Source organism: Ctenocephalides felis, unplaced genomic scaffold (genome assembly GCF_003426905.1).
Source record: "Ctenocephalides felis isolate EL2017-DRISC unplaced genomic scaffold, ASM342690v1 CF-g0.4_SCAFFOLD_03572, whole genome shotgun sequence".
NCBI classification, from domain to species: Eukaryota; Metazoa; Arthropoda; class Insecta; order Siphonaptera; family Pulicidae; genus Ctenocephalides; species Ctenocephalides felis.
In genome coordinates this window covers 45,559,034-45,572,867 of record NW_020539726.1, presented here as the reverse complement: position 1 = coordinate 45,572,867, position 13,834 = coordinate 45,559,034, and the positions used below count along the sequence as shown (strand labels likewise).

The following is a 13,834-nucleotide window of genomic DNA, read 5'->3' as shown; positions in this document are numbered from 1 at the left end:
TAAAAAAGTCCTTTACTTTTTTCACTATCGTACTGCCCGACATAAAATTCTACTGCACAACATTATGCATATGTAATTCTCTATAAATTTCTACATTTACTCTAAATTCTATTCATAATGTATTTTATTTTAATAAATGTTCTCTAGGCCCGACTCAGAAACTCAATTAGTCATCTCGTTCGTTATCTTGCAGCATTTCTTCTTCTTTTTTTTTTTTATAAAATAACAACAAACAAATAAATTTACGCTTATCACATCACTCGTTCACAATTTATTCGTATACTTATATATATGGATGTACATATACGGTGTCTATAATGGACACACTTTAGAGAAATATCAACTTGGGCTTTAAAGAGGAAAGCCACCAAAAGTCTTCCGCTGTATATGTAAATAAATATAATTTTTTGGCATCTTGTCTGTTAATCATAGTTTCGTTATGAAATCTCATAAGTTTATACTAAACTTATTTTCAAGTTGTTGTCTCACTTGATCCCGGCTTGTCTGTGTTCGGGGTAAAGGAATACGCCTTCTACACTGAATATTGAAGCCTCTGAAAATATACATTATTATAAGATGCCTCAATAAAATTTAGTTATTTATTATATTTCTTACCGTCAGGCAGTTCGTGTAGTTTGGGGGGCAACGAGCTGAAATATCTGTGTTTCAGGCACTCGTCAGCCCCTATCCTGTCATCCGGATTCAATTGCAACAAACTCTCGGCCACTGATTCACCATCAGGAGAATCGTGCAGTCGAGGAAAACTTAAACCTAACCTACGAGACCTGAAAGAGTAATAAAATATAAAATGATACAAGATATATTTAAAAAAAAAAGATTTATAATATAGGTAAGTACGAGTTGAAATGACATAAATTGCAGCATTGTGGTTTTCATTTTTTGAATATTAAAAATAAATTTAAGCTCAAAGCTCGTATCTTGTATTTTACTCGTATGTCGAAGCAACAAACTGCTCCTTTAGGAAGTCGTATGTCGGATCACTCGTAAGTCGGGGTGCGATTATATTATATTTAATACTTTACTTATAATAATAAATTTTCGAGGCTTGTACGAAGGCAATCGTGATACGCCAGGCCACGTCCTGTTCTGTTGGAGTACCTAAAATCTAAATAAGAAAAATATTTTTTAGTTTAATAATATATAAATATCATATTTAAGATACTGAGTTAAAAACTTCCTTCTGTCTTCAAGAAATTAAATAGATTACTTTTTGAATGAAAAGGAGGCTTTTAATTCATAAATTTAAAAATCATAATTAAAAATTAAGATGAAAGTTAATTAAAATATAAATGAAGTCAAATAATAGCTATCTAGAAACTTATTAACAATTTTGTTAATACATACAAACATTGTTTTTATTTTTATTCATTTATATTGTACTTTAAATATCGTAAGAAGTGGATCTGATGAGCAAACTTGGAAAAAGGACTGATGACGAGCAAACGTAAAAAAAACGAGCAAAATAAAAAGATTCTGATGGCAAGCAATCTCAGAAAAAAGTCTCTACTGAAGAGCATTCTCAGAAATATGGACTCTACTGACAAGCAAACTTGGAAAAGGGACTATACCGACGAGCAAGGTTATAAAAAGGAACTCCAACTACGACCAATCTAGAAATATGGTATCTACCGACGAGAAAAACATAGAAAAATATTTTTTTACTGTCGAGCAATCTTAAAAAAACAGTGACTATTTAATAACGCAAACTTAGAAATAAGGACTCTACTAACGAACATAGCCATATAGCAGTGTGTTCGACTCACACGACAGGGATCTTTGGATCGAATCCTGTCATTGATTTATCATTGACTTAGAATTTATGAAAAAATATGTAGTTAATTTGAAATTAAATAAAATTGTATGTCTTAAGTAGAATTTGAATGAAAATTAAGAAAAATAGGAATTACAGAATTCGAGTAGCTGAATTGTATTTAGAAGTAAGAAGAAAAAAATAATAGAACTCGCGGAAATTAAAAAAAAAGGAAAAAATGAAGAAAACAAATGGAAGAAGATAGAAGTTGAATAGAATTAGAAATTTGAAATGAAAGAGCAAAAATTGAAGAAAAAATTAAAAGAAATTGAAGAAGAAAAAATTAAGAAGATTTTAGAATAGGATATATATAGAGTGAATATGAATGTAAATAAATAAAAATGCTGTAGGTGGCTAAATGAGTAATGCTCAGAATAAGTGAGGCCAAATAAAAATTGAGAAAAAAAAGAGAACCAACTAAGAAATAGGAACTTGAGCCAATTTCGAAAAAAGAACTCTACTCACACGAGCAAACTTAAAAATAAGAACCATACGAACGAGCAAACTAATAACTAACTCTACTGATGAGCAAATTGGAAAAAAGGGCTCTACTGACGAACAAACTACAAAGAGGGACTCTACTGACAAGCAAACTTAGAAAAAGAGACTCTGATGACGATACAACTTAGATAAAGAGATTCTAATGGCAAGCAATGTTAGAAAAAAAAGTCTCTACTCTAAATGGGGACTCTAATGACGAGCAAACTCAGATGTAAGGACTCTACTAACGAACAAACTAAGAAATAGAAACTTTACTGATGAGCAAACTTGGCAAAGGAGACTCTACCCATACTTAAAAATAAAAAGTATACTAACAAATGGATATATTAACTCAACTGATGAGCAAATTTGAAAAGATAGACTCTACTGACGAGCAAACTTAGAAAAGGGGACTCTACTGACGAACAAACTTTGGAAAAGAAACTCTAATGACGAGCAAACTTAGATGTGAGGACTCTATTGACGAGCAGATTTAGAAAAAAAATCAAAATTGTAAACAAGGAGTCTCCTCTCGAGCAAACTTTGAAAGCGAGACTCTACTGACGTGCAAACTTGGATATATGGACTCTACTGACAAGTAAATCTTCCTATTCCTTCAAGAAAATAAATAAATTACTTTTTGGATTAAATTGAAGGCTTTCAATTCATAAAAATAAAAATCACACTTAAACAATATACATAAAAATACATACGTAGAAGTTTTAATTACTATTTTACACTTACTTTAAATATCTTAAGGAGTTGATCTTGAGTGTCACGAACACCTGGAAAAGTAGGCAGTCCCGTCACCATTTCAACATAAATGCAACCTACGCCCCACATGTCTAAGGAGCACCCGTACTCTGTACTGCCCAATAGTACATCTAAAATAAAAATCCAAGAAAATTAGAACCATGATAAAAAATCAAACAAACTATTTTAATCATTTATTTCGATTATTATTTTTCCTCTTACCCGGTGGCCTGTACCACAACGTGACGACCTCATGGGAGTACGTGTGCGAGGGAACGCTCTTGGCCCTGGCCAGTCCGAAATCGGCCAACTTCAATTCGCCCCTCTCGCTTATTAAAAGATTCTGGGGTTTGACGTCCCTGTGGAGCACCCTCCTCCTGTGGCAGTACGACAGGCCCCTTAGTAATTGAAACAGGAAGAGGCGGACGTTCCTCGGTTCCAAACCTCCTGGATGCCTTTCCATGTATTGGGAGAGATCTGTATTCTAAAAAAAAATAGAACTAGTTGGTTTGGTATTTAGCCTTGAGGCAAGTTACATGAACTTCCCGATATGTGTAAATAATCGACTTAATCAAAAAAAAAAAATGTGTAAATAATATACTTCATCAATCCTACTCTAAAAAAACGATAATAATTTTAGCAAAGTTTGACGAATTTTTAAAATTATACTACTTGTCGCAAGGCCGTAATATTTCAGTAAGTTCTATAAGACCATGATGTATATCGCCAAAAAAAGTTCCATGAAAATCGGCTTAAATTTTTTTTTCAACAGTTAATTACAAGAAAACGGCTCGGTAGATTTTCACCTAAAATTAATCAGTACCTTTCCCAACTAATATCTTTCGAACAGTTTTTGATTTTTTAAAATCGGTTCGGTAGGATGAGCTTAAATGTGGACGAAAAGTTTAACACTTTTTTTCAAATTACAAAGAAACGGCTTGGCAGATCGTCGCACAAAACTGACAAACGATAGTCCTCATCTAAATACATCAAATGGCTTTTAAATTTCTGAAATCGGTTCAGGCGTTTTCGAGAAAACGTCGATGAAAGGTCTAATTTTGACAAATGCCAAAAAAACGATACCAATCTTTGAAAATTTTGACGAATTTTCAAAGTTAAACCAATTGTCGTAGGGTCGTAATATTTTAGTATGATTTGGAAGACTATAGTATCTACCGTCAAAAAAATAATAATAAAAGTCGTCGAAAAAAAAAATTTTAATACTTTATTACAAGAAAACGGCCCGGCCGATCTTTACCAAAAACTAATCAGCACGATTCCCAATAAATACCTTTGGAACGGTTTTTGAATTTTCATAATCGGTTCAGAATTGCGGGCTAAAACGTGCACGAAAAATTTTTCACTTTTATGCTATTTATAAAGAAACGTCTCGGCCGATCGTTCCACAAAACTGACAAACGATAGTCCTCGTCGAGATACATCGAATGGCTTTTAAATTTTTGAAATCGGCCCAGCCGTTTTCGAGAAAACGTCGATTTACGGCAAAAAATCTGTTCACGCACACACACACACACACACACACACACATACTTTTTCCAAATTTGGTCTCATTCGATTTAGAATGGCTTGAAACGTCGAGAAAACATAAAATTAGCGATTCGGATTTTTTGATGAAAACATAAACTTCTCCTTCGGGAAGTTAAAAATATATATTCATTGTGAATGAATATTCTGTATTATATTCTGAATATTTCTACTCACGACATATTCGAATACAAATGTCAATGTTTCCCTCGTGTGTACAATATCATGCAAAGTGACAATATTTGAATGTTTCAATTCTTTCAATAACGAAGCTTCTCTGATGGCTGTAAAGGGGGCACCTTCTTCCTGCTGAAGTCTAATCTCCTTCAGAGCGACCACTTGATTCGTTAAACTAAAAACAATAAATATAATAATATAAATTAATCAAACAATGGTGATAAACATGTTTTTTATCCATACTTGCTATATCCTTTGAACACTGTGGCATACGAGCCCTCTCCTAATTGTTCGAGTTTGATGTATGCTTCTGATTTTCCAAATGGTGAATCACCCTGTAATATAATTATACATTGTTATTAAATATTCTATTTCCTATTTTATCACCAATTTTTAAATATTTTTATTACCCCAAATGCACTGTATCGTTTCGACCTGGCCAACCTCCTCCTCGCATGACTTCCTTCTTCGTTACCACACGAAAGCAGTGTTGCTTCTGATCGTGGCCTCTGCTGTCTTTTGGGACCGCCTTTGCCATCTAAAAGATGATTGATACTTAATTTAAGAAACAAATCTGATGTAGTGATATTGAAAAAGATTTGCAAATTATGGAGAACAATAGAAGTAGTTAGACAAGTTTTATAAATAGTGAACTGGTTTTTAGGAAAATTATTGACATAGAAATGGTGATTTCAATCATCAGTGAATTTTCTTTACATTCAGCAATATAATTTACATAAGACAATAAACAAATCAGAGAGTCAGCCAGTAGAGTCCACATTTCTTGTCAGTAAATTTTTTTTCTCTAAGTTTACTCGTCAGCAAAGTTTCTTTTTCTAAGTTTGCTCGTCGGCAGAGCCCACCTTTCCAAATCTGCTCGTTAGTAGAGTTCTTACTTCTAAGTTTGCTCGTCATTAGAGTCCCCATTTATTATATGGCCTGACATCTAGCCATAAATGTAAAAACTTCAAAAAGTGAACTAAGCAATCTAGCCGTCTTTTGTTTGTCCGAGTCGGTAAAAAGTCAATATACCTCAAGTCTATACATTTGTATTTTCACTTATTAATGGAAAATAATATATAAAGCAACCATGTATACTTAGTTTGCCTCAATTTCTAAGAAAGCTCCTCAGTAGAGACTTTTTTTCTAAGATTGCTTGCCATTAGAATCTTTTTATCTAAGTTGTATCGTCATCATAGTTTGTTTTTCTAAGTTTGCTCATCAGTAGAGTCCTCTTTTCCAAATTTGCTCATCAGTAGAGTTAGTTTATCAGTTTGTACGCTGGTAATGTTCTTATTTTTAAGTTTGTTCCTGCGAGTAGAGTCTCTTTTTCCAAGATCGCTTATCAGTAAAGTTCCTATTTCTTAGTTTGTTCGTTAGTAGAGTCCTTATTTCTAAGTATGATCGTCATTATAGTCACTGTTTTTTAAGCTTACTCGTCAGAAACAATCCTTTTTTAAGTTTTCTCGTCGGTAGATACCATATTTCTATTTCTAGATTTGGCCGTGGTTGGAGTTTATTTTCATAACCTTGCTCGTCGGTTTTGTCCTTTTTCCAAGTTTGCTTGTCGGTGAAGTCTCTTTTTCCAAGTTTGCTTGTCAGTAGAGTCCATATTTCTAAGAATGCTTGTCAGTATAGACTTTTTGTCTAAGATTGCTTGTCATTAGAATCTCTTTTACTAAGTTTGCTCGTCTATAGAGTACCCTTTTCCAAGTTTGCCTGCCAGTAGAATCCCTTTTTCCAGGGTTTGTCATCAGTAAATTCCCTCTTTCGAAGTTCGCTCATCAGGTAATACCATTTTCTAAGTTTGCTTTTCATTTTAATCTCATTTTCTAAGTTGTCTCGTCATCAGAGTTTCTTTTTCTCAGTTTGCTTATCAGTAGAGTCCCATTTTCCAAGTTTGCTAGTCAGTAGATTCCCTCTTTCCAAGTTTGCTCATCAGGAAATATCTTTTTCTAAGTTAACTCGTCAGTAAAGTCCCTCTTTCCAAGTTTGCTCGCCATAAAATCCCTTTTTCGAAGTTTTGTTGTCATCAGTAAATTCCTTCTATCGAAGTTTGCTCACCAGGAGATATCTTTTTCTGAGTTTGCTTGTCAGTAGAGTCCTTATTTCTTAGTTTGCTCGTCAGTAGAATCCCTTTTTCTAAGGTTTGCCATCAGGAAATTTCATTTTTCCAAGGTTTGTCATCAGGAAATTCTCTTTTTCAAAGTTTGCTCGCCAGTAGAATCCATTTTTTTTCAAGTTTTATCATCAGTTAATTCTCTCGTTCAAAGTTTACACATCAGGAGATATCTTTATCTAAGTTTGCTTGTCAGTAGAGTCCTTATTTCTAAGTTTGCTCGTCAGTAGAATCCCTTTTTCCAAAGTTTGTCATCAGGAAATTCCCTTTTACCAAGGTTTGCCATCAGTAAATTCTCTTTTTCAAAGTTTGCCTGCCAGTAGAATCACTTTTCCCAAATTTTGTTATCAGTAAATTTCCTCTTTCGAAGTTTACTCATCAGGAGATATCTTTGTCTAAGTTTGCTAGTCAGTAGAGTCCTTATTTCTAAGTTTGCTCGTCAGTAGAATCCCTTTTTCTAAGGTTTGTCATCAGGAAATTTCATTTTTCCAAGGTTTGTCATCAGGAAATTCTCTTTTTCAAAGTTTGCTCGCCAGTAGAATCCCTTTTTTTAAGTTTTATCATCAGTTAATTCTCTCGTTCAAAGTTTACACATCAGGAGATATCTTTATCTAAGTTTGCTTGTCAGTAGAGTATTTATTTCTAAGTTTGCTCGTCAGTAGAATCCCTTTTTCCAAGGTTTGTCATCAGGAAATTCCCTTTTTCCAAGGTTCCATATGTTATTGTTTATTATTATTGCTAGATGTTAAATTATTTACAAGTTGTAATAAATATTGTACAGTAGAACTCCAATTATCCGAATTCCGACTATCCGAATCGCCGATTATCCAAATCACTTTCAGAAAAAAAATTGTCCAAAAAAAGTCTAAGTGCGCTATTATTCTTTGGTTGAAGACCGCAAAACAGCTTACATTGACGGAGATGTTTAAAAAACAAATATTTTTATTTCTAAACTTGTACATAAGTACATTTTATTTATATTCAAAACATGTGAAAATATCATGTTTCTTTCATTTAATTCAATAAAAAAATAGTGCAATATCAAAACGTAACTTTTTTTCTCTCCAATGGCAATTTAAAAAAAAACTCCGATTATCCGAATATTTGATTATCCGAATGGGTTCTACTGTAATTAAAAAAAATCTTTCTCCTTAATAACAACTTATCAATTATCAAACAATTATATAAATTTTACCGTCTGCACCTTTCCTGTGCCTCATGACGACCCTCTCTGTCTCCTCCCTGATGTCCTCGTCCAGCAATTTGGAATCTGATGAAACTGACAATTGCCTGGTGACCGGGCGCTGCTGCTGCTCCTGCTGGTGGTGATGGTGATGATGGTGATGGGATAGATGGTGGTTCTGTTGCTGGTGGTGAGAGCGCGAGTCGCCACTGTGCCAATCTTAAAAGACAAGAGAATAAAAATAGTTTATGAAATTATAATTGTAACTAGCAAACCCGACGAACTCCGTTTCGCCACCAGATGGTTTCGTGAGAAAGATGAAGAAATTTGTTGTTTGTTTTATATTTGAAAAGGAAAAATTCGATTTTATTATACAACTGTAATGAATTTATTTCGATTACAAAAATGAAGTGTTTTTTAGTTGAACTTCTCTAAGTAAATAAAAGTGAATCCGCAAATTATCCGTTTTATTGAAGTGCTCTTTGGTAAACCACATTTTTTGTTTTTTGGTCTGACGTTAACACAAACAAAGCGGATGGTTTTCCAACTCGTGAACAGGCAACGTATAACTGCCCATGTGAAAAACAATGATTTTATAAATAATCTATTTGAAATTTATCCCGCAAACACTAAGCGATTGGCCTTGCGACTTGTTAATTGTCATTGCGAACGCAAGGCGAACTGGAAATTGCAATCGTTTGAAGTCAAACGGAAGACCAGTCGGAATCATTGGTATGTCACCAAATCGCCAGCAATTTTTGAGTGGAATTCAGTGCGTGTACAGCATATTTCTTGGCGGCAAGAATTGCTCGTTGACTTAACCAAGCATAATTCTGATAATTCTCACTAATGTCATTACTCGAATTTTTAATTACGGTGCGTGAAGTTCCAGCAATTTGCATTAGGGCACGGAAACCTTTCCAAAGAATGCAAAATTGTCGAAATCGGTTCGTGCGTTCTGGAGTTACTTCGTCAGGAAGGAAAACCCGACTTATTTTTATATATATAGAAGATAATCTATTTGAAATTATTTAAAACAATTATTGATTATTTTCATTACTCGAATTTTTAATTACGGTGCGTAAAGTTCCAGCAATTTGAATTAGGGCACGATGCACCACTAATTTTCTTAGCTATAAACCTTGCGGAGCCCGAGACCTTTCCAACGAATGCAAAATTGTCGAAATCGGTTCGTGCGTTCTGGAGTTATTTCGTCAGGAAGGAAAACCAGACTTATTTTTATATATATAGAAGATATATATATATATTTGTTATTATTTAGTCCACTTACCGTACTTTCCGTGCGGCGGTATATTTCCATTCGGTTCCAATCGATCCAGATATCCTTCGACGCTGTTTCCTGCAAAATTCAATAATTAATTTATTAAAGTGTACAGTTAATATTCAAACGATCGATAATTTTATTAAATTAATTTCCAATTATCGTCTCGAACTTCCTAATTGACTCCGTTTGCTTGCCATTCAGGTTAATGGCGGATTAATTATTAGAGGTCGACGAGGAAGAACAAGGACGGAAATTGTGAATATAAAATGATACATGCTAATAATTGTAGAATGAATAATTAAATTGCATCATAAGGAAAAATTAATGAAGAATAAATATTAGAATTCTCTAATTCTGTACTTTTTTTAATACTAAATATGTGGGACAGTCGGGACAGTCCCGGATTTCCACCTAGTGTCCCGGGTTATTTTAAAAGCATGATTTGTACCGGATTTTGGTCTTTTGTCCCGGATTATCCCAGTTTTTCAAAAATTAACAGATGAATTAACAAAAATTATGAAAACAAACACACAAATGCTAATTTTTTCAAAATATTTATGAATAAAATTGAATAGAATGTTATACAAGGCTCAAAGGCGCGAAAAACATATATATCTATATTACATTTAATATCATAGATGAAAAAGTATGACATTTAATCGAATATTAAAGTTCTTACTAAAAGTTCGAATTTATTATAAAAAAAATTATATAAAGAGCATACCAAAAAATTGCCGACACGGTTTTGATTTAGAAAAATATAGTCACCTTATATGTGCAGTATTTTAATAATTTACATAACCAATTGAACAAATTAATTTTGAAATTATTATTATCACTGGTTATCCATATTTGTAATGAAAAATGTACTACTGATTTCTATTGGACATCACTGAGGATGGAAAAGAATAAAAGTGCAAAAGTAAAGATTTGTATAAATAGAATAATCCGAAATAAATAAATAAATAAATTATTTATAATAATATTACCTCTACTGCCATTGTATCCGTTGTGCGTTTTATTTTCACGGTTTGAATCTTCGAAATTTGCATCACAGTCTTCTTCTTTGGAGATCGCTGCGAAAAAAAAACAAAATAAAATAAATTATACTTAAATTTAAATAAATAACATTCATAAAGTTATGAAAAAAATTATATCTTCACCCATTTTATTTCTTTTTCGAGGTACAATCGTGGAGGAGTAAATTTACATAGAACCTCTTCCGCAAGTATTATATATTTATCTAGAAATAAACCTAAGGGTAAATTTATTTGCTACAGTCAGTGGCGCCCCTATGGACAGGGGTAACAAATAAAATTGAAGTAATGGCTAAGTGGCCGTATTTGCAATCAATTTATACTTTTTTTTATCTATAGTAACAATATTTTAAATGTGTTATTAACGAAAAATTGCTCACACAGCCTCTCCTGGTGAAGCACCTATTTGTGAGTGTTGTTAACGATTTGTAGATCATGTGCCTAAAAGTTGTTTATCTAGATCAGATAAAGCATAAACTAATTTCCTTAGGTGAAACATAGTTGTCATAGGTAGATATTGATGAACTACTTGATATTTTGGTTTTAATGTACTATCCGTGAAAGTATCCTAAGATAGACAACAAAATTCCTGTTGTCTCGTAGATTAAATATATGTGTCACACTAAATTGGATTGTATAATAAATGTAAATAATTTGAAAAAGCAGTCCATAGAATAGTAATTATATTCTCTTTAAGAACAAAAATACTAAATGAAATTAATATATAATATATCAAAGACCGTATATATTTGCAATTGAATGGCAACCGAGAGTCTCTATCATATCATATTAAGAAGGAACACCTGTTATTATTTTAATACTAAACGCTTATGAAATGATCTTAATAAAAAATTCTAAATAATATTTATGCCTTTTTTTGTTAAGATCAGGCAAAAGTATGGTATTATGGTACTTCTTAACTGCATGAATTTTTTTGAAGGCATCTCAAGGATTGACTATGGATTGACCTATCCATATTTAATATATATTTTTAACAGAATTTTTAATGCTGATGACTTTTAATTTCTATGACTTTATTTCTCTATTTTTAATGTCACTATTTTTGGTGTCAACTTTGAAATTTTTTGGTTCGAGGGCCAAAACTTTAACAAGTTTATAAACAAAAAGTCCCAAAGTTTGGCACAATGTTTTACTATATATACATGACCTAATACATATTTTTATTCGATTTTTTATTGCTGATGAGTTTTAATTTGGTGCAGCAATAACGGGAAAGGACTGTTTTCTCTATTTTTATATCACTATTTTTATGTAGTTGACACCAGGCTGTCAACTTTGAAATTTTTTGGTTGGAGGGCCAAAACTTTACAAAATTCATAGACAAAAAGTCCTAAAGTTCGGCACAATGTTATACTATATATACATGACCTAATACATATTTTTATTAAATTTTTTTTTATTGCTGATGACTTTTAATTTGGTTCAGCAATAACGGAGATGGACTGTTTTCTCTATTTTTCTATATCACTAGTAGTTGACATCAGACAGTCCGAGGTAGATGTCAACCTTGAAACTTTTTGGTTGGAGGGCCAAAACTCTAACAAATGTATACATAAAAAGTTTGGCACATTGTTTTACTCCTATATACGTATCTGTGTTTCGACATAGTGTTATATAATAGTTTACAATATCCGCATAATACACGAGATGTTTGTCCGAATGTGGAACATCCGATTAATCGCTTCGCCATTTATTCCATTAACAATACTATTATTAGTCTATTAGTCATTTATTCACATATGTGTGTTGTTCATCTCATCATCATCATTATTATGTAGACAGACAATATAGAGACTAATTCAATACAAAGATATGATGTGATGTGATGTCATATCGCAGAAAAGCAAGGCCGGCAGATGTATCACCCGATACAGACAAGGGTGCCCCCTTATGGTTAATTAATTTTCATAATTTATTGACACGATGGATCATTTTGATATTTTAAAACCGCTACACTGTCTCGATTTTCAGACGGGATAATGAAGGTGGGCAAAGAAGGGATTAACATTTTTGGTGAAGGCTTTGGGTCAATACACCGGTCAAATCATAATATTATACATATACATTAGGGTGGTCCTTAATATGGACATTTACAAAATTCCTTGCTCCCAAGGACTCAAATGGTTCCAAATTGATAAAAAACAATTCTCTGAAAGTTTTAGCTCTTAATATTAACTTTTAGATAGTGCGCAATTCAATCAAACTTCGTCTGGAAATAGCATGGACTAAAATTTTGAAAATTAAAAAAAATGTTTTAGGTATAACTTAGCGACAAATGAATTAAAAGTGAAAATTTGTGTCATTTTTTATTGAAAATTCGACGCTCTGCAAAATTTTAGAAATTTTTTTCATGCTATTTCCATACAAAACTTTGACTGAATTGCGCTCTATCTAAAAGACAAAATTAAGAGCTAAAACTTTGAGAGAATTGTTTTTTATCAATTTGCAACCATTTGAGCCATTGGGAGCAAGGAAATTCGAAAATGACCATATTAAGGACCGCCCTAATATACATACATTATTATAGATGGCACATATAATATTTACAAATTATTCTTAATATTGGCGATCATTATTTACTCCCAAATAAAAAAAACCTTGTAGCTGTGGACTGTATAAAATACTGATTTGTTAGTATAATTTATGTACTTGTTGCAAGTTCTTATAACACGAATAATTTGTCACTAAGTTCTAATTGAACAAGATATATTTATTGATTATTTATTACATATGTTGTTACAGGGACTTTAGTTTTATAAGTGAAAAAAATTAAATCTAATCCAAATCCGCTATCCTCTCTCTACAGGGTAGCAACAGTCCGGTGTTGCAAAAGCTCAATGCCATGAAGATTGCCGCCTTCATGACCAATACAATAAAATGTAAATCACTGCCGTTTGATGTCAGGCGCTAAGGATGAAAGTGCAAACGTGAAGATTTGTACAAATAGAAGAATGCGGTAGCAAACGTGTTAAATGTTATGCGTTTATTAAAAAATACTACTTAATGAAGATCTGAATTTGTTTTACAAATAAAATCGCGGGTCGCACATATTGCCAAATTTACATTTCAAATTAGTAAGAAACAATATAAATATACAAATATATGTATATAAATATATATGTGTGTGAGTCCTGTGTGTGTTTGTATTTCGATATGACAAACTCTTTTAAATGTAATCCAGTTGCATTGCATAACTTATAAATGTCTTTCTCAACAAGAATGCAGTTTAACCACACATTATTTTAATCTCTCAATTTTTTGCTCCATTTATATATATAAATATATATATATATATATATATATATATATACTAGCATACCCTGCCATGCTTCGCTGTGACTTTTATTAAAATCAACAAGATTGAAATTTGAATCTAATGGATAATTAACAGTCCACTTGTATT

General features: G+C 32.4%; 1 protein-coding gene across 1 annotated transcript in view; it reads right to left on the bottom strand.

Annotated features, from left to right (window-relative positions):
• Positions 1-408: 408 nt before the first annotated feature.
• The window catches only part of LOC113387725 (cyclin-dependent kinase 14-like), a 62,288-nt gene continuing 48,862 nt past the window's right edge, over positions 409-13,834 (bottom strand). Inside the window, 12 exon segments of the mRNA XM_026625093.1 lie at positions 409-553; positions 616-793; positions 1,051-1,101; positions 1,103-1,126; positions 3,056-3,195; positions 3,287-3,548; positions 4,787-4,961; positions 5,030-5,121; positions 5,197-5,315; positions 8,110-8,307; positions 9,380-9,448; positions 10,363-10,449. Of these exon segments, the coding sequence (XP_026480878.1) occupies positions 486-553; positions 616-793; positions 1,051-1,101; positions 1,103-1,126; positions 3,056-3,195; positions 3,287-3,548; positions 4,787-4,961; positions 5,030-5,121; positions 5,197-5,315; positions 8,110-8,307; positions 9,380-9,448; positions 10,363-10,449 (1,463 nt within the window). The 3' untranslated portion in view covers positions 409-485.